Below are 24,225 nucleotides of genomic sequence, written 5' to 3'. Positions count from 1 at the left end.
GTTTAAAGCATTTCAAAATGGTTTCTATCTAATGAGGTAAAATACTAATTAACGTCTGTGTCATTTATTTTTAGGTTGTGGATTTGTTATATAATAATTTAACTGAGTAGATTTTTCACAAGAAAAACTTCTTCAGATATTTCTGCGGACTTTACATACATTCAGTATACAAGCCAAGTATGTATGGCTACATTACCATAGACCAAACCATGCTTAGTGTCTTCATCACTGTAGAAAATACAAAATAAGCTCTTGGTCTACCTCTCTTAGTGCCATTAACAAGTCTTTACTCAAAGAACCCAGGGCTGGGGATGAGGCTGCTGGCTAGAGGAAGTATTGCACCGTTGCACAGTGTAATCAGTGCTGCACTTTTCCTATGATGGCATAGGATGGAAAAACAGACTCAAAATCATTGCTCTGAAGACTATGACACATTATGTGAAGCAGTTATGCCTTTCCCAGTTGATGTCATGGCTAATAATATGAAGCAGATTGTATTGTGTCAGTGAGAATGTCTCCCTGGTGAAAATCATAGAGAAGAGAAAGACAAGGACACAAAGAACACTGCCAACATACTGTACACATGCAGCAACAATTTCACAACTCAATCCACCCAGTTTAATGGATGTTTGATCTAACCATCACCATAACTGTTTGTGTTGCCACAGCTAAGAACAAAAAGGGAGGAGGGAACGCTATTTAAAGTAGATAGCATCCAGCAAAGTATTGTGATTAATATTGCATTTGAAAACATCCCTGCAGACAGGAATGTGGCCTCGGGGACCACATTTTTGTTTGTCATGCCAATACTCAGCATACCTTTTCACATAGCATGTCATGTCTGTGATGGGAAAACATGGTGGTTAAGGCTGGATAATGTGACATCAAGCAATGTGACATCAAGCAGCAGCAGCAAGTGTGTGTTCAATTTGTTAAGCAAAAAATAGTATTAAACCCAAACAAAAATCAAAAAAACAGTTACTGTTGGAAATATTACATTTATTTACAAAGTAGATATATTAACTTTAGATTATCACTGTACAAATAAGAGCAAACACTGTTTAAAGCACTTTGTTTGACATTAAATGTTACAGTATTAAACATACAGTATGATTACTTTTACTCTCAGAATTTAAAAATAAATTTTTTTTTCAAAGCAACACTAAGAAAATAAATCTGCATTATGCTTACATTTACCACAATTCATTTCAATCTTGAAACAGAAGAAAACCGATGATAATATATAACACATTTATCAACATTAACTTATTGTTAAATAGCAAGATGAAATGCAAACCTAAAGATAAGCTTTACGTTGAATTTCAAACTTTACACAGAAGTTTGATCATTAAAACTACACAGATGAAAATCGCTTATACATGTTAAACAATGCAGATTGCAGATCTGCAGTCATACAGTATACTGCACATACATATATTATACTCTTTAAACCTATGCTGATAATATCATGCTTGCTCATTTAATGTCTTTTTGACATGACAGCAACCACTGCTTTTGAGAAGGAAATCATGCAGGCAAAAAACTAAGAGAGCCGAGTACAAAAAACAGGAGCCAAGCAGAGAAGGTCACTTTACATAATAGATGTTAGCTCATCTTTTGTGCTGGTAGATAATAAAGTCCAGGAGAGAGAGACTTGACAGAAGGGAGGATTTAAAGCATTTGCCCGTCTGCTTTCACAATTCTGTCTCTTTTTCTTCGTCTTCACCTGTTTCTAAGTAATATTCGTCATCTGTCGTTGTGTCTGAGCTGCTGTCTGAAGACTCATCAAAGGTGCTAAGGCTGGATTTATAACCTCTGGAGGGCAAATGCCCTCTGGAGGACTGACTATCCAATGGCTGTGGTGCTCCTGATGAGCTGGGAAAGGTAGGGGAGGAAGGGCTTGAAGGTTTGGACATGCGCCTGGACACTGGTGACAGGGGAGGCGTTGGAGGAGGGGTCGGAGGACCCTCTGTATCCCATGCAAAGTGACAAGTGTTCATGTTAGGGCTCCAAAGGCGGGCTGCCTTTGAGGTTGTGGTAGTTACAGGTGGAGAAGCAGATACTTCTGAGCTCCAATTTGCCAAGCGCCTGGTCAGTGATCGAGGAAGAGATCTTGATCTCATTTTACCAGAGTCATTGGGGAAATATGACATTCGACAGTCCTTATTGGGCTGGTAATCATATTCTGTTGTCCAATCAGGAGTCACAGACCACTTATTCAAGTCTCTGCCAGTGCCTCCACAAGTCAAGGCAGATTCAGTGAGGTCACCCACACTCATGAACCTGGATCCAGTGGAGATGCGACCAGGCCCTGAGGGTCGACTGGACAGTACCGAACTCACAGAAAAAGACCTCCCAGGCTCAATGCCATACTTTAAGTCTGCATAGGAGGATGCCAAACATTCCTTCTCCTGTCCTTGTCCTGCACTTGGAGGACCAGTGGATGCCCGGCTTCTTCTTGAACACCCCAGGCTGCGTCCCTCTCCAGGCTCACATGGTGACAGGGATTCTCCGCGACGCAGTAGCTTTGGGCTGTAGAAGACACTGTCATCTGTAACATCCGGTGAGGTAAATGGGGAGACAGGGGAAAGAGAGGAGAAGGGGGAGAACGGGCTCCTGGGGCTTGATGTAGACTTCTTGAACTGAGTATGATAATCAGCGCAGAGGTTAGGGCTCCTACCAGTATTGGGATCTCTACAAGAGAGGAACTGTTTTTTTGGTATATTAACTGTCCCATTGTCATTGTAAAAGTCAAATTGGTGCGTTGTTGGGCTGTGGATTATCAAATGAGGTTGGTCTTGACTTTTTATGTGTTCTGCACAAACCTTTTGCTCGTCTTTCTCAGTTTCTGGAGTTGATATGTCTGACCAGGTGTAAAGCTCATCTCCTGCCATTGGGCTTCCAGCAGCTGAGGGTGGTATGAGAGCGTATCTGTTTTGTGTCCATCTATTTGTACCCTTGGTTCCCCTTTCATTGTCACTCAGCACCATCCCTTTCTCCTGCTCCTGCTGCTCTAGCATTTTGCTACTCTCAACAGTGATATCACTGACGTCACTTGATCCACTAACAGACGATGTTTGGAGGGCTCGCTTCCATTTCCATGGAAACAATATATCATCATCAGACCGTCTGGTGCTGAATGTTTGTCTCAATCTGTTAAGGACCTGGTCCATTTTGTTAGTCTTGCTGGCCCTATCTGACTCGGACCTTGACAAGCTGGTGTTTGGTATGCTGACACTTTTTTTTAATGCAAACCGGCTTCTCTTTGGGCTTTGTTCATTGTTGCCCTGTACTGATAAAAATCGGCTTTTACCCGGTACAGTTTCCTTCATTCTTCGGTTAGACCTTTCCCCAGGGGGCTGAATCTCTGTTGAGCTGCTACCACTGGAGCTCTGATCTGAATGACTATGTGGTTCTATTGTAGCGTCTTTACTCTGCAATCTGTGTGACTGTTGACTTAACTTGGTCTCCACAGAAACTGGTGTGTTTGCAGTATGTTGCAAAGGTTTAGGTGTGGTGTTCCTTGGGGCAGCTGTATCTACTTTAGATTTAATACTGTAAACCAGTGTCTCAGTTACACATGTTGAGGAAGCGGTGTGTGCCTTATGAAGTCTGTTGTCGACAAGTAATATCTGACTATTCTGGCGATCTTGGCTGTTCTTGCTGTGATTGTTGTTGATTTGATCGGTTTCTGAAACTCCACACATTGCACTTCCTTGGGTGGCAGTTTTGTTTTGTAAATGCAAAGACAGGGGCTGGGGCAGGCTGGTAGGTGACAGAGGAGGTTTGGACATGGGCAAGGCCATGGCTGCAACTGGATCAGTACGTATGGAAAGACGTGGGGTATAATCTGACTGAGACCTTTGGAAGAGGGGTGATCTGGGTATTATTGTCTTAGTTTCTCCCTGTGTTGACCTGGTAGACATGAGAGTGGAGTAAGGTGGGGAGCTATATCGAAGCTTATAACCACTTGAAAAATCCGGAGGGAGGGAGAGAGGAGGTGAAGAACAGCACTGAACTGTGCTAGACTCCACTGAAAGTGTCCTCTCTTGTCTGGATGTGATTAAGTCCTGTCTTTCTTGGTCAAAGATCAGAGTGTCACTAGGTCTTTGCTTAGACGTCTCTCGCTCTCTGGATGCTAAATCAACAGAGTCAGATGATAAGGATCGATACTTCCCGCCTTTCACTACCTGTATGCTTGAGGTCTTAGGGCTGGGGGAGCAAAGAGGATATGTGTTTGGACTGCTTGATCTTAGAAAGGAAAAGATGGATGGAACTTTGACGCTTTGCAGGGACCTGGAGGAAGATACAGGGCTCGTCTGGACTTTAGATGGCTCTGGCTTCTCAACTGCGATGGGCTCAGACGGCTTCAGATCCACTGAGTCCTCCCATGTTACTCGTCTCACTCTCTTTCCCTCTACATGGGGGTGCAGTTTCTTTGGGTCGCTGTCTGGGCTGGTTGAGCGTGTCCTTCCCTCATTAGGACTGGAAGAATCTGAGTAGTTGGGGCTGGTAATGATCGGGGTGGCAGGGGGTGTTAAGGGAGAGGAAACAGTGACAGTGGTTGGAGAATATGCATTGGCAGGAGTGACAGGAGGAGAAAGGAGGGATGGGCTAGGGGGCAGTTATGGCTGCAGGATGGATGCCAGGTAGAAAAGAAGAGCTGGTGGATACTGGACTGTAGTTTGTTTTAGAGGAAGCATTGGCTGTGGAAATCAGGCTGGACACAGTTTTAGGGTGGAAAGGCCTATGAACGGAAGCATAGCTTCTTTCAAAGCCAAGCGGTGTGACATTGGCTGTGTTGGTGAATTTGGGTGTTTGGGAAGAAGAGCCAGTATATGACGATGCATGAATATTGGTCAGTGAAGAACCTGGATGAAAGTGAAAGGAGGAACTAGTTTTAGTGTCTGTGGTTAGGGGTAGACCAGAGGTAGTTTTAGATGGAAGAGCTTGACTATTAAGAGTATTGGTGGTAGCAAGTGAAAGAGGTGGTTTGGTAAACTTTTGAGAGTCCTTGTTTTGTGAAGATGTGGGGGTGCTGTTGGTTTTGGATGTACAATGAGTATTATTGTATTTGCTGCTCTCAGTGGGTGTATTTGAGCTCTTGGGATTTAGCAAAGTAGGTGGCATTTCAGTTACATTTGCTTTAAGTGAACTACTATTTACATCATGCCTGCTTAGGTCTTCAGGGTGAGTCAATGTTGTTTGCTCTGTAGCTCTGCTAATTTTAGAACCAGACAAAACACCAGGCAAACTATGAGTCTTTTGTGGTTCTCTGTTGTTTAAATTTGAGCCATACTGCTGTTTGACAAGTCTGTTTGACAACCTGTCTGATTTGTGGTCAGTTGAATCCTCAGCATTTCTTTGTTTGAGATTGTAAGTTCCTCCCTGTGTCTGCATAAAAAGGTTCATGTTACCTTTGCGAACTGACTCTGTTGTGTTATTGTTGTCTCGGTTTTCGGGGATTTGACTACTGAACATTTTGTTGTCAGTTGAACTTGAAGAGGCCAAGTCTCTGTTATCATTGAAAGGTGTGTTTGGTTTTTCTTTGATGTTCATTGTATCATTGAGGATTAGAGGGGAACTGCCTTCCTGAGTAACTTGTTTCCACCAAGAAGTGGATGTCAGGGTGGTCCTTCTAGGAAGGGAATGGGTCATTTGGAAGGCAGAACAGTCATATGGGGAATGTCTGTGTGAGGAGTCAGAGCTCTCTGAGAATATGTTTGTACTCTTCTCCAAACTCCTGCAGTTCTCTTGCCTCTCTGATGGTTGTCTACTTAGAAATGCCTGTTTGGAAGATAAAAGACCGGACTGGGTTCTATTCATCATTTGAGGTTGTTGGGAAAAGGGGGCATCTTTGTTCATGGGTGAAGCTGAAAAGAAGCGTGTTTCCAATTTGTTTCTTTCTCTTTGATTGGAGGATGATGGGGTATTGATAGGCCCAGTTTCAGTTGCCCTATAGGAAAAGGACGATGGAGAAAGGAGGGGCTTTGACCTCTCTTGCCCATTATTATTGACAAAGGGTTGAGATAGGTGTGTTGTGAATAGTTTTCCATCTTGATCACTTGGCAAACTTCTCAGAGGTGAAGGATTCATCTCAGAGAGGGTGGAGGTTGCATTAGTGTTTCTACCATTTGAGTTGAATCTTCTTAAAGACAGAAGCAGACTGCTTGTTGTTGGTTTTGAGCTTGGAGATGAAAGTCCTCCTTGATGATCAGTTTGTGGATTCCTCCTTTGTTCATTTGGGTCAAGGGAGAGGGGAGACATGAGAGATGCAGTTGTTGGTACATGGCTTAAACCGCCTGCATCCATTTTTCTATTGTCCATCCTTCCAGAGTTTACATCCAAAGAGACAGTCTGGATCATTTTTCTCTTAGAGTCATAGTCCAAGCTTGCAGGACCACTCTTAGTTGACCAGCCCACTGTATTCCTCCTGGTACCCAGAAATGGCACCCTTAATTGAGCCTGCGATCCATCTGTCAATGAACCGCCCACAGTCTCCTGGAAGTGTTCATGTGCACGGTTTCCCACATCTTGTAAATTCTCCTGGGCTTCCGAATTGCCATTTCCCTCAGGTCTTTTGGTCCATCTTAGTCGGCTACCCCAGTGTGGTGCAAGAACTGTTACCACAGTGGAAGACAACATGGTTCCAGTAGGGTTGGATAATTCCACAAAATCAGTATGTTTCCCAAGCTTTATATGGTCTTTTATATCTTCTTCTAACTCAACGGATCTGGTGCCAGTCCTTGGTTGCGGCCCACATGGAAGTATGTGCAAGCCATTACACTCATGTGGTCCAAACTTTCTATTTGAGAAACTGTGAGTTATACTCAAGTCCTTGGTAGTCGTTTGTCCATTAACCTGTTGAAAAAGTGTCCAGATATTGTAAACTATTTTTTTGCCAAACATCTGGAATCTTCATTATAAATGAACGTTTTAAAATGAATTTTTACATCTAACAATTCATATGACCTCACATTATCCCACACTATGTTTTTGTATTGTAACCACATATCAGCTATGTGTAATGTTATCATAAAAGCCTAACTCTTTTTATATGTGACTTCATATCATACCAATGCAAAGTACTTGCCTGATGAAGTAAAATACTTTTTGGCATTTACAGTAAGTATGCAACAGTGGCCTGCTATCGGAATTGCAAATTGTGTGCTGGGGAGGCCAGATCATTGCTAAAGCTTCAGTTAACATGGAGCTATTTAAGAGATTCAGGCCTTGAAAAACAGGTTATTTTGAAATACGTGAGATTTCCAAGGACACACACAGAAATGCACACACACCCTGTCCGTATAACGCTTAAAATAATAATCTGATGTTTACAAGAGTATGCAATGTCACTTATTATCTTGTAATGTTTTCACAGATAACTTCTTCATAAGGCTTTCAAAGAATTTCAGTGGCCTTTAACTTGTTGCCTACTGCAAGTACTGTATTGATTGGTTGGGAATATTTTGGATTGACTGGGAATGAAAGGTGCAATTTAACAATTGTTTTCAGATGGTATTCTGTGTTATAATCATTCCAGCATCTGCCCTAAACCATGACAAAAAGTGCTCTTACCTGACAGCTGCTGTTCTCAGTCTCAGTCCTCTGTGTTTCAGTTAAACTGGCAGAACAGGAGAGAGCAGACATGAAAACTATTAGTAGGGCTAGGCCATATGGACCAGAACTCATACTGCGGTATTTTTCATCTGAATAGTGATACACGATAGCCTGGGAAAACCCTGACGAACTTCCGGCAAATTTGAGATTTGCTCTGCAAGTCAGTCTGGCCAAGAGCCCATTCAAGCCCATTTCCAACTTGACGCACCAATCACAACCGTTGAGGTGGGTTTTACACCAATCACAACCGTTGAGGCCGTTGTTTACATTCAACATGACATGACAACTACCGAAGCGCAGCAACCCGTTGATGCCGCTGTCGCTGCTACGTCACCCGGATCGTTGGTCTGATTGGTTGAAGGACTATCAAATGCGCTCAGAGGCATTTGAGCGGTGTCCGTTGGTGACGCGCCCTGGGAAATGAGCTGCGAATGAACCTTGCCCAGACCCACTCTCAGTTACAACTGAGAAGGGTATGGTGTCAACACACACGATAGATATATATATATATATATATATATATATATATATATATCTCAGTATTTTTTACAAAGTGGGCTAAATGTTCAATTGTCATTTAAAAGCCACATAAGAGATGTCACAAGAACTTTTATTAAAACACACTTATCAAAATAAAATGCAAAGACAGGGTTTCCTTTCCTGTTTGAAAATATAGAGCTGTAACATGTAAATGAAGAATGTATCAAATAAATAGCCTATATTAAATAAAAAAAGGCCTATCTCAGAGAAAGCTCCTTCTGTTGTTTTCAACAACAGTAACAGAGGGAGGGAGAGAAAGAGCTCATACACAAGAGAGGGAGTGTGCGATGTACTGAAGTGTATGATAGAAAAACTTTCTTTGACCATAAAAACGATTGTTACTGTACTAGTCTCTGGTTTATCAGTGACGTGTATGAACTACACTGCAGAGTGGATGCTCTACTGTCTCTAAATTGACAGCCGTCTCATTATGAATGGGTCCAGCATGGGTTGAATGCGCACCGGCAGTCACAGACATTACATACGTCTGGTGTATGTACTGTCTGTATTGTCAATGCGCTGCATTTTAATGAACTATGATAATCTGGCCATGGGTCACATCTCTCACCCATGTCCAGCAGTCGTCGTTTCACACGATATTACGCATAGAACTGAAGTTACTTGCATCCAGTAACTACTGTTCTTCAGAGTTTTTCGCTGTGGCAGCCGCCACAACAGAAGATTCCCAGCGGGAACACTGGTACAAATACAGGTTTTCCTCTCATGCTTAACAAAATATACAGCTGCTTGTGCTAATAACAATAAAAACTGTAGACAAATGTCAGCGGTGTGGACTGAGCTGCTGCAGGAGTGCCTGTGAGTGCCTTTTTTTGAGTGGGGGCGGGGTTGCGCGGAGAGGGAGAGATACAATCACAGGCAAGGCTTTACAGAAGAAAGGTGTTGCGTAACCCAACATTAAACTATATCGACATTAACGGCATTGTCTAATCCCATATCTCGCTTGAAAATATATCAATATAAAGGTCAAATATCAATATACCGCCCAGCCCTAACTATTAGGCATATAATTACACCTGTCACTTAACTGTAGATTGGACATACTGTTCGGTATGCAAAAGATGTTACGGTTACCCTACATATGAACCCTGAAGACTGTTTCCTTGAAAAAACCCTGAAATTATGAATTTAATTTGTTGCAGAATAAAAGTTTGTTATTGCTAGACGTGTAATGCAATTCACAAAAATTAAGGTTGTAAGCAATAAATATGACACATTATCCAGATGACGTGAGTGTTGCTTTCATTCATCGTTTTATGTTGTACTGTTGTATGCGTTTACAGGAAAAGACTTTCAGTGATATGTAATGGACACTTTACTTGTTTGAGACTCAAAAATAAGCCAGAGGAAAGAACGCCAGTGTAAAATCTTAGCCTTTGATGTGAATTGTGCAATGTTTGATATTGAAATTAGGAAGTGGAAATAAACGGTTTCATAATTTTATTGCAGACGTAATAAACAGTAAAAACTAATAAAATATCGCAGCTATAAAATTTGAATAAACGTGTTACTTCTGCTTTAAATATATCACATTTCACACGGGCCCACTCAGTCTTCCTGTGCTCTACTGTAATGTTTTTGTGTGAAACGTTTGAGGGATTGGATGTCTCACATTAGTCACAGCAATGCTGATCAACAGGATGGTCAACATTCTTCTCCCCTTTGTCACTCTCTCTTTAATAAATTGTTTTCTCACCGTCACATGTGCACATTAAAGTCACACCTCATAAGTATTTCTGAAAACACTTCCATGGTATTTTTTATGTTGGACATGATAGCACACGGATCACTCATGGGTGTACTGTACACACACAAGATCACACTCAGTGCAAGATGTCTATATAAGGTCATGTTGGATGGTATGTAAAGACTGCAGGTGGCTTGCAGACACTAAAGGGGTGTGTTCTCTATTGAACCAATAAAACCAGTTTGATCAAAGACCGCTATTGATAAGGTTTATGTAATCTCTGGGACAAATTGCATTACAAGCATGCAAATATGCTCAAGGGAAGGTGCTCATACACCTTCTCCACCACGCTCAATGTCAAAAGCAATTATTATGTCATATCAGATTATCTATAAAGAAAGAGTTACATATTTCTAACCTATATTGTCCTCTGGTTTTCTTGCATTGCTAAATTGAGGAAGCACAGTCACGCAAAGAAAATCAGCCCACAGGTAAATGATTTGTGATTAGGTAGGTAAGGAAGGTACAGTCGGGCTTCCTGAAACAGCGGTACAAGCTTCTTATCTTCCCATACTGGATACCAGGGCATGTAGCGTTAAGTTACAACACAAACAAATACACTGTTAACTCATAGACAGACAAATGCACATGAATGCAATCATGTCCGATCCATTCATAGGGGTCACAAAATTAAGTCCACTTCCCCGTTTATACAAGGAGGTGATGGTCACTTTCAGATAGTGTGTCGCAATCTTAAATATGCAGACAGGGTTCAGTGGTTCAGTTAATGTTTGACTAAATGCTGGGAAAGACTTTTCAAAGGGAGTTTCAAGATTTCAGTAACTCTGAAAACAACCATTAGTGCCAGGTGTACCTATTCCAGACCTCAGAAACCGCTCCCAGGACATTGGTCTGTACAGCTTACCAACACCCCATTGTTGGGAAAGTTTAGGGAATGGCAAAACTCATTTAAGATTTGGGGCAGTGGTGGCCTAAAGGTTAGAGTAGCGAGCTTGTGACCGGGAAGTCGTTGGTTCAATAGACAGGATAAATCTGGGTGGGAAAAGTGAAAGAGCAGCACTTGCCCCTCCCTCATTACCACCACTGAGGTGCTCTTGAGCAAGGCGCAGTGGCCAGCAAATCAGACTGTGGTTGTACTGGGCAGCTTCCAGGTATAAATTTGGGTGTACAGTAACTGTGTGAATGTGATCAGGGCATTCCTGCAAAAGAGAGCCTTCCTCTCAGAGAACCTTCCCTGAATAAATAAAAGGTAAAGAAGAAGAAGATAACAAGCAGCTAATGAATACGTCATGTAAATTACAAATCAGCACTGAGTTTCATTAACACTTGTCTCAGGGTAAATCTATTCCTGTCCTTGCTTACCCGTGCAGACTGGGGTCTGAATTCTTCTCGAGTCTTAGTTCTAGTTTGTCAAGGCCTGGGTTTCTGGAGAGTCTGAAAAGAAGGCAGGAGGTGAATCTGGGTCCAATGGGCTTCTGGATCTGGACCTTTGAATCACCACAATGACCAGCTTCTTCCTTTCTTAGTCTGTCCACCTTTAATATTAGTGCTGTAATAGATTCAAAAGTGGGGATTATGTTCTGGCCCTAATAGAACCCTAACCCTAAAGCTAAGTAGATTACTGCAGTGCACAGACATACAGTACTTTCCATATATTAAATGTGCATTTGGCTGATGTGTGTGTGTGTGTGTGTGTGTGCATGTCACCTTTGTGTGTTTCTTCCTGTCTGATGGCTGATGGGTGACATTGCTGTTCATTTGGGATTTCATCATCATGGTGATTTTCCTGCTTGAACCTTTCATCGTATGTTTCATCCTGCTGTTCTCTGAGACACACACCGGAGAAGTTGATGGAATTAATTTACATTAATTATAACGATCAACCAATAAATTAAGACTTTTACTCATGCAAAAGATTGACTGGTTCCAGCCCTTAAACCACCGGCCAAGGTACAGTGCCAGACTGAAGCAGCTGGGGCAGTAAGTGCCTTGCTAAAGGGCATTTCATCATTATATTCAACAAAAGGAGTTAATGGTGTATTTCCAGCGGCTTGCATATGCTCCACAGCTACACCGTAAGCCCTATATGCATTTTGTAAAGACGTCAGAAAATAGTGAAAAATATATTGCTAGATCCCGAGGTTACGAGTTAATAGTGCTAAAGGTTCATCAAAACGAAATTCAAACAGCCATACTTCCCTTATCTTATCATTTCTACAGTGCTGCACTGACAGTTGCAGTAGTTATTTAACAATTCCACTCTGCTCACTTTACACTTTCGCTTACAGCCAGAGAACAGAACTAACACACCCACTCACACAGTCACTAAAACATGCACATTTACTGCTGCAACCCAACGCTCAACCCACGCTACTAAGCCAACAGCTGAGCACGATGATGACACCAGAACAAAGATGAGGCGGTTGTCTAAATATGAATGTACGGGTCAGTGCAACCTTTGTTCGTTTGACATGACAAATGACAGCAACAGTCAGTCACAGTACATTCCAGGATACCTTTCTCTCTTTTTAAAAGTCTTGATGTATCCTGTGGTGCTTTGACTGATCACAAAGTGATGCAGTTGCCGAATAACTTTTTTTTTATTTTATTTTTTATTATTATAATTAGTACTTTTTTTCTTTTTTGGTCTTCTCTCTCTCTCTCTCTCTCTCTCTCTCTCTCTCTCTCATTTCTGTGGAAAAGTGACAGTTAACTTAGGGCTGGGCGATATGGAGAAAAACAAATATCCTGATATTTTTGACCAAATACCTCGATATCGATACCGCAACGATATTGTAGTGTTGACTATTGGTGCTTTCACAAAATATTTACACAATGAGATTTTTGATAAATAATCATCAGTAATGTGGATATAATGACTAAGTGGGTAAAGGCAAATAATAGAACAGTTACAACAGTCTGGTAAGTTCAGAAAATGACATCACTTTACTGTAATGCAGCCTTTAAAACCAGGAAAAGACAACACTTATGCCATATTACGATATTCCGATATCCAAAATCTAAGATGATATCTAGTCTCGTATCACGATATCGATATAATATCGATATATTGCCCAACTCTAAGTTAACTGACCAACAATCTATTTCTGTTTATTTTATCATTTGAAAGGGGCTGGTAAAACAAGATATTGTCTTCATCCAGCTCCTTTTTGATCATGGATATGTAATGTGATTGGGTGTTGAAATGAATCATTGCATTGATGCATTGCAATGCGAACGTGGACGATTCTGAATCGATGCAGTGACAGACCATAATCGATTATTGCCTACTGATGTTGATTTTCCGGTCGCTGCTTTTTTTTAATTTATGCCTGTCTGCTGTGTTCAGACTCTACATTCAGGAAGTGTCTTTTTTAAGAGCATATTCAATAAAAAGGGGAGTTCATATATATCTGACTGCTTGAATTTGTCGATGAAAGCCTTGTGTAGTAATATATATATTAATATTGAGGAGGTAATGCATCGTGATATCGAATCGATTCAAATCGTTGACAGGATAATTGTAATCAAAGTGAATGGTGAGACCAGTAAAGATTCAGACCCCTAAATGTGATACAGCAAATAATTTGTGGTCCAATTATAAAATGTGTCTGCTTCCATGAGCGAAACAATGCGAAGTGAAGGTGAAGCATTTTGATTTTTCTTTCTCGACCTTTCTTAATAACAAGGTCCATGTCTACCTCTCCTTATCCGCCTTGCCCTCAGGGGCAACTCGCTGGCCTCATTAGAGTTTAATCTCTGTCAGGCTTTTATAAAAGCCTGACATGCCATGACATGCCATGACATGAGCGAGAAGCAGGGATAACTATGAGGAGGGAGGGAGATCTTTATGCTCTTCAACAGCTACTTCAGTGCCAAGGCCAACACGCCTTCCATGTGGATGGTACAGAGTGTTTTGTTGTTAGTCCTGCCTCTCCCTGAGGCAACATAAGAATTAATATCACATCCCACCAATATTAGTGCTTGTAAACCGGTAGGTAACCTACCGACATTTCAAATAACAATTTGGCCAATAGCGAAAGCTTTTTTTGTTGTTGTTTATTTTAGTATTTTTGTTGTAATTTATTCTACTATTTTGTGCGAGGGATACAAAATAAAAAAAACAACGAACTGAACTGTTTTAAAGTAATTAAGCATTTCATTACACTATCTTTAAATGAACACAAATGCAATCATTGAATTCAAATTCACTGTTGCTTGAAACATTTAGCCTGGGCAAAGTTGATCTGACACGACAGATGAACATCACCCAAGTCTGACCAACAGCCCAAGACCCAAAGATATTTAATTCACCGTCATAGAAGATGAAACAAAACTGCACATTTTTACATTAGAGAACCAGTTAAATTTGGCATTTTTGCTTAAATTATTATTTCAGTTCTATTTTTTTTTTTTAAATAGTTGAGTTACTGATTAAGCTTTCCATGTAACTTCTAGAAACTGCAGAAGGAACTCCTGCAGTACAAGTATTACCAGTTGGGAATCACAAAGAGTCGGCATAAAATCAATCAACAACAATTTTGATAATTAAATTAATGGAGTAAGTCTTTTAGTTCCACGTACTCAAATGTGAGGATTTCTTGCTTTCCTCTATTTTACATAATGCATAAAATAAATCAAATCTAATCTAAATCTTAGTTGTTTAAAAAAAGTTACATTAAAAGTGAAATCAATCTTAGTGATTATTGACCTCTAATCCTGTGTTAAACAAAACATAAACAAATTGTATCTACTAGTCAACACCGCAGCCATGTAGGGTGCATGTTTTCTGTACAATGTCGGAGTTTGTTTTGATAGTTTGCAAGCTGATGAATAATTATTATCTTTGAAAGGCTCTTTGGGTTGCTCTGTTATGCTCAGTGTGTCTCATACAAGTATGTTGGTATATTCTTCACTTGAGGTCAGCCTCGCTGTGGGTGTGTGCTCATATCTGCCATCAAACACTTACATAACCACCTGGATCCAGCCTGAACTAAAGTGTGGGTGTGTGCTCAACTGAACACAAAACGAATGTAATGTTCCAGCTACCGCAACTAATTTACACCCTGAACTTCTTTTTAAGATTCATCAAAAAACAACTTAATGACATTGCAATGACTACATGAGTGGCAACAAAAGGTGGCCAGGACAAAATGAGACTTGTTCTGTTTGCTGTGCCACACCTACAGTGTCTGTCAGACTTCCAGGTGAACTTTTCATCTTTGAGCCTATAGATGGGTATAGTAGATAGGTTTGAAGGGTATTAGCAGGAGGATGTGCAGATAATCAACAGAGGAAGGACTCCAGACATGCACAGACAGCAGCATTGTGTATCCATGGCAGTAACTTTGTTAAACTTCAGGCCTGGATCTGCATGTATGAGCATGCCTGCTAAGCCACTGAGACTAAAGTAAAATACATCAACCTATGATGCTGGTTTACATGGTTTGATGTTAGTTTAGTTTATGACACTACACCAATACAAATGCAGGCTCAGGTGTGCATGTTAGGTAGCTATAAAAAAGAAAAGGATAGGCTACATAATACATTCAGACATGACAGGCCTACAAAATAGCTACAGTAGCCAGTCCAAAACTTGCATTCAGAATCTACTTGGACATTCCCTACATTCAATCTCTGGAAGTAAACTTTAGCCCAGACGTGTGACGTATAGGGGTTAGAAAAAGGGCCACACCAAACCTTAGTCAAAAAGATGCTAACTTGCGAGAGGACAAGGTTTGATACAAATCGCTAGCAGCTTTATCCAAAATCGCATTGTTAACATATTTTTGTCCACCTTCAACTTTCTTCCCAAGTTATTCCCGCCTCCTTTTGCTGTCAAACACGGTCACCATATGGTGGTCAGTTTCGAGCGGGGAACCAAATGTAAAACGTTGAAATTAATGGAAAAGCTTAATGCCGAATTTACCAAAACTAGGACATGAATCGTGAGACGTTTTCGTTTGACTGTGAGAGTTTCCATACACGCGTTGGTACATTAAACATACAGATTCTACACGCAGTTCGGCGTAGGTTTCTCTCCCTGCAAGTGAACAGCTCGCATCGCGACGTAAAAGTCTCTCCAGCAAGCAAACAGAGACATAAAGAGTGCGTAGCAACATTTAACAGGTTGATAAGAAGCACAATAAATACAGGATAGTTACAAAGTCATTGGTAAAATGCCCTTTAAATACATTTTTACCTACCTTGCAGTTGTACTCCGTGTTGCTCGTGCTGTCTTGTTATGCGTAGCTGTGTCTCCTCCTACAACTCGGAGTCTGAGCTCCAACTCTCCTGCGTCACTTGACATCGTATTTTAACCGGTTCAGTAAGCCTTCATTATTCGGGCTGACAAGACAGTGCATCCTAAAAATTTGGTGTGTTTAACAGCAACACACCTGTGAACAGGCATGGCATGCCAATGTCACTCTGAAGGTGAAAGTTCAACACCTCCTGTCAGACAGGTGAGCGGCTGCGTTCCTTTCCAGAAAACTTCCCCCCTCGGTCATTTCCTTCGCAGGACACTTAAGCTGATTAATAGTGCCGTTCTGCATTGGCCAGTACAATTGTGCATTGTGGTGATCGGTCTCTTAAAAAAAAGCTTTTAATCGGCTTCAAAGAGCTAATTTCTGAGTTTGCAGATTTGTTGCTTATGCAAAACCTTAAATACTCACTCCTTTATAGGCCAATACACGCTCCTTAATAGGTCAATACAAATTCCTTTATAGGCCAAATCATAAGATGCACATGTGCTAATTCATGAAAACACAACACGACTCTAATAGGCCTAGGTCTACTTGTTTCAGATATGCATCACACACCAAGTATAATCTCAAAAGAAATAAAAAATATGGCCTTGGGTGCTTTCAGATTCTTTGAAACAATTGATTCCAATAATTCATCAGACTTCAACCCCATAATTAGTAGTGCATAAGTTTTATTTGATGACTTTTGTCCATGTGTAATATTTTCGACTAACATGTTTATTTAGCCTATACATCTTGAAAGAGAGGTTTGCACTTCTTTTTTTTGACAAGTGGTGCATTATTCCAGGAAAAGAGTTTGTGTCACTCAGAATTTAGACAAGATGACGAATATGATGAAGAATAATTGTCTCTGTTGCTTAAATAAGCTAGATGATGTTTTATGTCCGTCAAACTTTGCTTCGACAGCTCAGTTTCTGCAGGAACAACAGTTCCCTCTTCCTGTTTTGACAGACTGTTACTTTCATTTTTGCTGGCATAGAGAAGGAATTGTCTAACTTATCTGCAAGGAAGCCTTGTTAATGGAATCAGCGCTGAGGGAGGAACATTTTACAGTGGGACCCAGGCTGAGTACAAAATTCCCCCTTTGTGTTTCCGAACAATGTTTCCTTGTTGAGCTGCCGTTCAGGGATAGTAACACAAAGATGTAATTCTGTACTGAAAAGTATTGTAACGTTGAAAGATATTGACTTGATTTGTCTAAATCAGACTGCTGAAGCCTCATATCAGCTTCAGATCCACTGTGGAAAACACATTTACACAGAATGAGGACAGTGGAGTGTGTCCCCATTCTCTTCCATTTAAGGTGATCTCTTAATGGCCAGTATGAACAGGAGGAAAGATTACAGCAATCACTAACTCGTTCAATGTACATACAGGCACCTCACTACTGCTTTAAGACAGACTTGAAAAATAGTGAACCTATTATTTAATCAATTGCTCCACCTTGAATTTGGACAATCAAAGTACAGTTATATTAGGTTTTTCCACAAATCCCCAGATATTAACCTGCATGTTCAATAGTACTCACAAATACAAATATTAATATGTAGCTTTTAATAAGAGTCTAATTGTTACACGTTTTTTTCAGGCTAAACATTTGAGAGATACAGTTATATAATTCAGGTGGATAAAAAGAGTCCTACCGACTTAATTTACTGTGGGCCTAAATGATCTGAGCTGTTGGAATGATGTTACACTAAGGCTTTTAGGATTTTCTGTGCTGCATAGTATCCAGGCAGCTACTCAACCTGTCTGTCTGGTCGAGGTGCAATGTAAAAGGAAACCAGACGAGGTCAGTGTTGTTTTACAGAAAAAGAAACTGCAACCAACAGCGGTTCAATGATTCAACCTTGAACAGATTCATTTTTATCCAGATGATCATAGATCATAATTGCATAATCATAGTTAGGGCGTATTAGCTTTTATTTCACTGTGATTTACAATGCGATGTTTATTGGCAAAAGTACATATGACAACGTCATTTATTTAGTTGTGAAGGCTATGCATGTGTTTAGATGTCTGTTATAAGAAAAACAAAAGACGATTTAAAAAAAAAAAAATGTTGTGCTGTTGCCGGATCCTTGTTGGGTCTTCTGCATGCATCACTATAGTTCCCTATCTCACATTCTCTAGTTCATGCTGAGAATGGCAGAGGTTCAGTGTGCGCAGTCACTCAGTAAACACAATCCAGTGTCAGTGCTTTGGAGGAACCCTCTCCTCCTCCCACATCCTCCCACAGTGGATGCAGCACAGTGGTCCTGAGCTGACACAAGTGGCCGCGATCATCGCGAGGACAGTCAGAAATTACCATCTGGGATCACAATTCTTTCCTTGTTGTTTTTTTCTTCTTCTTCTTCTTCTTCTTCTTCTTCTTCTTCTTCTTCTTCTTCTTCTTCTTCTGGCTTTCTCTCCCCCCTCCCCTCCCCACACCACCTCCAAATCCTTCGCTAATTCCCCCTGATTCATGACAGCATGACGGAGCTCGGACTTGCACATTTGGGATGTTTTTAACAATGGTTCGATTCAAATGTACATTTCCACGGAGCTGCAGCTGAGGTTTCATTTAAAGTCCGACTGGATTCTCACAGCGTGATGGATACAAATGAGTTCGCAGTACTGAAACTTTTTGTTTTTGGGATTTTGGGTGAGTACCTTAGATTTTTATTTCATTTGGTCCAATTAGCACACATCACGTGAAACCTACATAGTGTGTCATTATTGGTAGAACTGTCATCACACAAAAGCCCCTGCTGTTTGAGCAGTTCCCCCCACTTTCCCCGCTATAATGACATTTCTGATACAGCAGTAAATAATGGAATGCTATTATATGCACTGTACATTTCTACACTTCTATCACATTATGCGTCTCTTAGCACTGCCTGAGTGTGTCATGTTGCAAAGGGCACATAGTAAGGATTGTTAAGAAGTATGAGGAGATGGGGAAAATATATAGTACTGCACCATCACGCCCCAGTGGACAGACCTGACCTATATGGTGGCCAATGGGAAGTTCTTAATCTGGCACATTAGCTGGTGGTACAAGGATGAAATCATGTATGAAATTATGTTTCAAGTGTGTGACTGATCAATCCACTCGATGAAACGTAAACTGTTGTCATGATTTAGATGTTTGTATTGATGCTGTGGATGTGTCCTGCGTCATATAGATGCTGGAGTGATGCTGGGTATTGATTGAGATGAAGCAAAGCATGAATCTCGATAATCTGCTGTTGTTTTTCTAAGCCCTGTTATCTCTTATAACTGTAGTAGTGTAAGCAAAATAGAGGCAGTACTATGTGGTACACCAGGATTTCAGATATTAAGCTGATTTGCAGCACAGCGATTTTCTCCCGGAGCTGGTTAACTAGACTGAGTGCTCTTAGTGAGCAGTTCTTCAGCTGATATTTGGTCTTGGTGCCACCTGGTCTGACGCCGGTTGAAATTACCTGGCTTCCTCCCATGTGGATGCATTGGCCAGGTGATATAATGTAGGTTTTCAATTTCAAGGTCTTGGGTTCAGAAAGACTTCCAACTTTGGTGCTTATCTAGAGTAGTGTTGCTGTATACCAAGCGCCTCTGGAGTCAGAAACCTAAAGGTGGATAAATAACGAAAGCATGGATGCAAGAAACTTTAGGAAGTCTTATTTCCATTTTAAAGAGTTATACACGTAGTAGATAGTAGGATGTAGTCCATGTCCGGCCAATACCTTAAGCCTGGACTCCCCTGGATTTCTGCCATGCAACAGCTGTGGCCCTACAGCACTGTGCGACCTAGCAGAAAACAAGTTTAGATGGTCCTTTTGTGACTTAAAGCACTCTGTTGGTTCAGTATTAAAATAATAGGAATAAATGAGAAAAATAGATTTATGTGTGATCAAACTGACTCATCTATGTTTTGAGAGTCAAAAATTACAAATGTTCCTGCAGCTGCTGCTTTCAAAGATCCCCATTGGGAAGAAAGAAGATGAAGGCCAGATACAGTGCATTCAAAGAGATCGTTCTGATTAGTTACTTTCAGTCTAAGGCCAGTGTGGTGGATGCAGCAGGAACTAGAGTATAAGGTCCACAGCTGCACTGCAAAAAAAAAAGAGTGATTCCCACTGACTGTGAAGCATCTGCTTACCCCAATAAACAGCTAATCATACACACTCACAGCGAGGGAAAATGCCTTGGGGTCTTCCGTTCCACTGCCATCTGAAAAATAACAATCTTGTGAATTATTTTAGTAAGATGCTATTCATAGACCTGTGGTGAGATGTCACTGTGTTGAGCTCAGTTCAATGCACGTGGCTGATGTCCATATGCTGTGCTGTTTATTTACACATGGATGTTGTTATACACCATGGTGTTTATCACCTCCACAAACCAAGAATGAAATGCTTTCAAGTTTAGTACTCAAGGCAAATAATTTGTGTAATGAAAGAATGTGAGATGTTGTTTTCAGTCAGACATAAAGGGCAGATTGTGTCTACACAAATTCTGGTTTTGCCAAAGTGCAACTTCCATTAACAATGTGATCAGTCGAAAAGTTCACATTTTGATTTGTTCAGCCTAAAGAACAAGTGTGGTATTTTTCTTATTGTCACCAAATCCCATAAAAAGATCAAATACGTGAGGGTTAATGCCCGCCGAGGTCCATATATTATCAGATAGTGGACATCTTGATGGGCATTAACCCGCTTACACCGTGGTCACTTGCCAAATAACATTTATTTACAATCAAAATCTGCAGTTTTTTCAAACAATAACTCAGTTTCCAGGGCAACACCTTTGACTAATACCTGGAACAATCATTCCCGTCCCATTAGGTTCTTATGCAATGCAGATGTTGTTCACTGCTCCAGTAAATAGGATGGACCTTAGATCCATGTGAGAAATTGTTTGTTATTAATTGTTATTCTTTACTTACTTCATGTTTATGTACATATGCAATCCAACTATAACTTGGTCATCCTGATTGTCCAAACTGTAATTTTGCAATGTTGGTCTATTCTGCACACACCACATATATTTCATGTCTGTCTATTCTGTAAGAGGGATCGCTCCTCTGATGCTCTTCCTTAGGTATCTTCCATTTTTTTCTCCTTTTAAAGTTTTTTAAGGGTGGGAGGGAGTTTTTCCTTATCCAAATCTAGGGTCTAAGAACAGAGGGTGTCATATGCTGTGCAGATTGTAAAGCCTGTGATAAATAAAATAAATGGCTGTCCAGTTAAAATCATGTATTTCCAAATTTGGAAAATTAAAAGTATGTATTTGTGAGATGTATGTCTTTTGTAGTAACAAATGGGCTTGGAGCTGGGAGAAACAGACATGGAGCAACGAATTGCAAGACAGACTAACACATTGTTATGTTTTAAACTACACAGTTACACGTGTTTGAAAAGTGTCAAAGGTTGGAACTCAGAGGAGGGATGTCCAGTCAGAATTTAGAAAACCTGCCATCCCACTGGGTTAGAAATTTAGATTAAAAGCACCTGGTCTCTAGCCTGACGTGGTCATACTCAGATTCTAGTCAGAATATGAACTTCCCGACCTCGAATGTTGTGGGCGGGGCTAAGTTCGGCTGGCATCAAGGCTACCTGGTCTCTGGTGTTCACTGAACTTACAAACACACAAAGAAACAGCTAAATATTAAATGAATATCTACTGTATGAATTATTCTAGTCAGTAGATTGTACAATACATATCTAGACTCATAGCATACAAACCATCGCAAACAGGCTTGGTGTAACAAAGCCTGTAGCAGATACAATGTGATGCTGATTCACAGACCGTCTTACATTTGATCTTTCTTCATATAGCTCAACTGCGGTGGAAGCATGTTAAGAGCATTATTAATCCTTCATTTACCTAAGATTAGAGATTAAAAGTTAAAGATTCATGCACCAGAAGGATCTTGAACTTTTTCTCTTCGCTCATCCTCATATCAAAGTCTAATGCTGAGGTCTTGCTGACTCCAAGAGACAGAGTGTGTGTGACTAAGCACCATATGGTCTGCAGATTGCAGAGACATTTTATGTGCGTATTCATTTATTGCTTATCTGTTATGACTATTCTATCTGACCCCTCCTTATTTAAAAATGTCAGTGAAAAGGTACTAGAAGCTGCCATGTACTTCCATTACTTTAGATTAGAGCTCATCTGATCTTATGTTGAAGCAAACCACAAATAATGTTACATTACATTAGTAACTATGTTTGATGATTGTTCGTTTTTTTAAGCAAAAATGCCAAATACTAATTGGTGTCAGCTTCTCAAATATAAGCATTTGCTGTTTGGTTAATGTTCTTTGAAATAAACTGAATATATTTGGGGTTTGGACAAAACAAACTATTTAATTACGTGAACTTAGGCTCTATTTAATTATAGTTGACATTTCTTCACTATTGACCAAACGATCAATCGATTCCTCGAGAAAATAAGTAAGATATTCCACTTAATGCACAAGAATAAAAACTATGCAGTCAATGTACAGTTTATATTATTTATGTGAAAGCAGTTGGCTTCAATAATCACTCTTATTACACCATTCATGCTTAAAAATGCTGCAAATAAAACACATTTATTTGTATGACAGGTCTAAGGAAGAAGCAAAAGGACAAACCAAGCACTCATTATCGGATCTCATTTGCACAAGACGACATCCACTGGTCCTGGCTCCTCAAAGGAACAGCGAGAGGGCAAAGTTGGCAGAGGATAGTTAGATGTGTCTTTATATAAGAGTAGGCTGTAGGAGATCTGACAGAGAGGTGGTTTTCTGTCAAATGATTGAATAAGTAATGAGCACTGTTAAACTGAGCATTGAGTGTGATGACTGCAATGAATGATAGATGATAGACTGAAATTAGCTAATGATGACAAGGAAAGGGCTACACTTAATGATCAGAAATCCTTTAATTTACATTTTTTCTGTGAGGCCAAAAAGTAATTTTTCACTGAAATGAGTTAAAATGACTACGGCAGACACAATGTAGCCTAATGAATTGAAGCTGTCAGACAAATTAGATGAGAAAATGACTCACATCTGTCCCAGTTTACCAGCACTGTGTCAATCATTAGTTGGTTGATACTTTAAAGCATGCTGAGATTAACATTTAATTAACACTCAAGCAGCCTTTTAGATTCAGAAACAAATCCAGACTCATGTCAAGGGTTGAGAGTGCTTTGGTAACTGAGGAGAGTCCTTTGTTCAATAGTCTGCAATAGCTGCTGCAAAAGTTGTAAAAACATTACAAGGATTATTCATAAATTCATATGCATTAAGATCATTTGCGGGGTTATGGTGCTAGTACAGTGCAGTGTTTAGTTTTTTGGAACATGAACGACCAGTCATTTTCTCGTGTTTGGCAGTAGTAATACTTTACTTGGATTGTACGAAAAATCATTAGGTTGGGGCTGAAGACTACGAAGAAGTTTGAAAATGAAAAAAAAAAAATCTCAGGGTGTGGAGCTAGAAAGAGTTCACCTGCCTTCTGTAGCCCACTCCTGATCTCTGCTTGAGGCTAGCTGCTCGAGGCCACATTAGCATAGCACTAGCATAATACACCCAAGGAGGCTCACAACCCGAACCTCCTATGGCGCCATTTTGATGCTAATAAGCACTCACCCCCCGGTTGTATTCAAGCCCATTTCTAATTTTTCCAAATCGAGGCACCAATCACAACCGTTGAGGCGGGCTTTACATGATGACGATAGCGCAGCGACAACAAGCAGCTTTTTGTTTACATTCAACATGGCGGCCACCGAAGCGCAGCAACTTGTTGATGCTGCTGTCGCTGCTACGATCGTTGGTCTGATTGGTTGAAGGACTATTCAATTGTGCCCAGAGGCATTTGAGCGGCGTCCGTTGGTGACGCCCCTTTGGAAATGGGCTGGCTGAGAATGGGCTGAACCTTGCCCAGACCCACTCTCAGTTACAACTGAGAAGGGTCTGGTGTCAACCAGGCTATGTTAAACCATAAAGCCATGTTTTCCGTTTCCATAGGCGGCACCAGGGAGGGGCTTGGGGGTGCTGTAGCTACCCCTAGGATTCCCATAGCACCCCCTTAGCACCCCCAAGAAATTGCTGTGGTT

At 40.6% G+C, this 24,225-nt stretch overlaps 2 protein-coding genes across 4 annotated transcripts in view; one reads left to right on the top strand and one right to left on the bottom strand.

Moving 5' to 3' along the window:
* Positions 1 to 4,614: 4,614 nt before the first annotated feature.
* On the bottom strand, positions 4,615 to 16,329 carry LOC144536836 (uncharacterized). Of its 2 annotated transcripts, XM_078280095.1 has the most exons (5): positions 16,093 to 16,329; positions 11,594 to 11,712; positions 11,249 to 11,435; positions 7,579 to 7,624; positions 4,615 to 6,861 (listed from the first exon to the last, which is right to left on the bottom strand). In XM_078280095.1, the coding sequence occupies exons 1-5, from the start codon at positions 16,194 to 16,196 to the stop codon at positions 4,615 to 4,617; spliced, it is 2,703 nt and encodes a 900-aa protein (XP_078136221.1). In that variant the 5' UTR covers positions 16,197 to 16,329. The 2 variants fall into 2 exon arrangements, with proteins under 2 accessions (XP_078136221.1, XP_078136222.1); XM_078280096.1 differs by lacking the exon at positions 16,093 to 16,329 and having other exon boundaries at positions 11,249 to 11,320; positions 11,594 to 11,708.
* Positions 16,330 to 17,131: 802 nt separating this feature from the next.
* LOC144536997 (receptor activity-modifying protein 3) overlaps positions 17,132 to 24,225 on the top strand; it is a 45,021-nt gene continuing 37,927 nt past the window's right edge. The window contains exon 1 of one of the 2 annotated variants that reach the window (XM_078280386.1): positions 17,132 to 17,220. In XM_078280386.1, coding sequence (XP_078136512.1) covers positions 17,172 to 17,220 — 49 coding nt within the window. In that variant the 5' untranslated portion in view covers positions 17,132 to 17,171. Of the gene's footprint in view, positions 17,221 to 18,312; positions 18,797 to 24,225 lie in introns of those variants that run through there. The other variant, XM_078280385.1, reaches the window with a different exon arrangement.

This window comes from Sander vitreus, chromosome 22 (assembly GCF_031162955.1).
Source record: "Sander vitreus isolate 19-12246 chromosome 22, sanVit1, whole genome shotgun sequence".
Lineage (NCBI taxonomy): Eukaryota > Metazoa > Chordata > Actinopteri > Perciformes > Percidae > Sander > Sander vitreus.
This window is presented reverse-complemented; position numbering and strand designations above follow the sequence as displayed.

Bases quoted from the DNA above. Each gene is read 5' to 3' on its own strand.
- LOC144536836 (XM_078280095.1), bottom strand. From the start codon at position 16,196: ATGTCAAGTGACGCAGGAGAGTTGGAGCTCAGACTCCGAGTTGTAGGA. The intron at 11,713-16,092 runs GTAGGTAAAAAT...TGTGTGTCTCAG, and splicing joins ACACGGAGTACAACTGCAAG to AGAACAGCAGGATGAAACAT. The intron at 7,625-11,248 runs GTAAGCAAGGAC...CTGTTCTGCCAG, and splicing joins TCAGACCCCAGTCTGCACGG to TTTAACTGAAACACAGAGGA.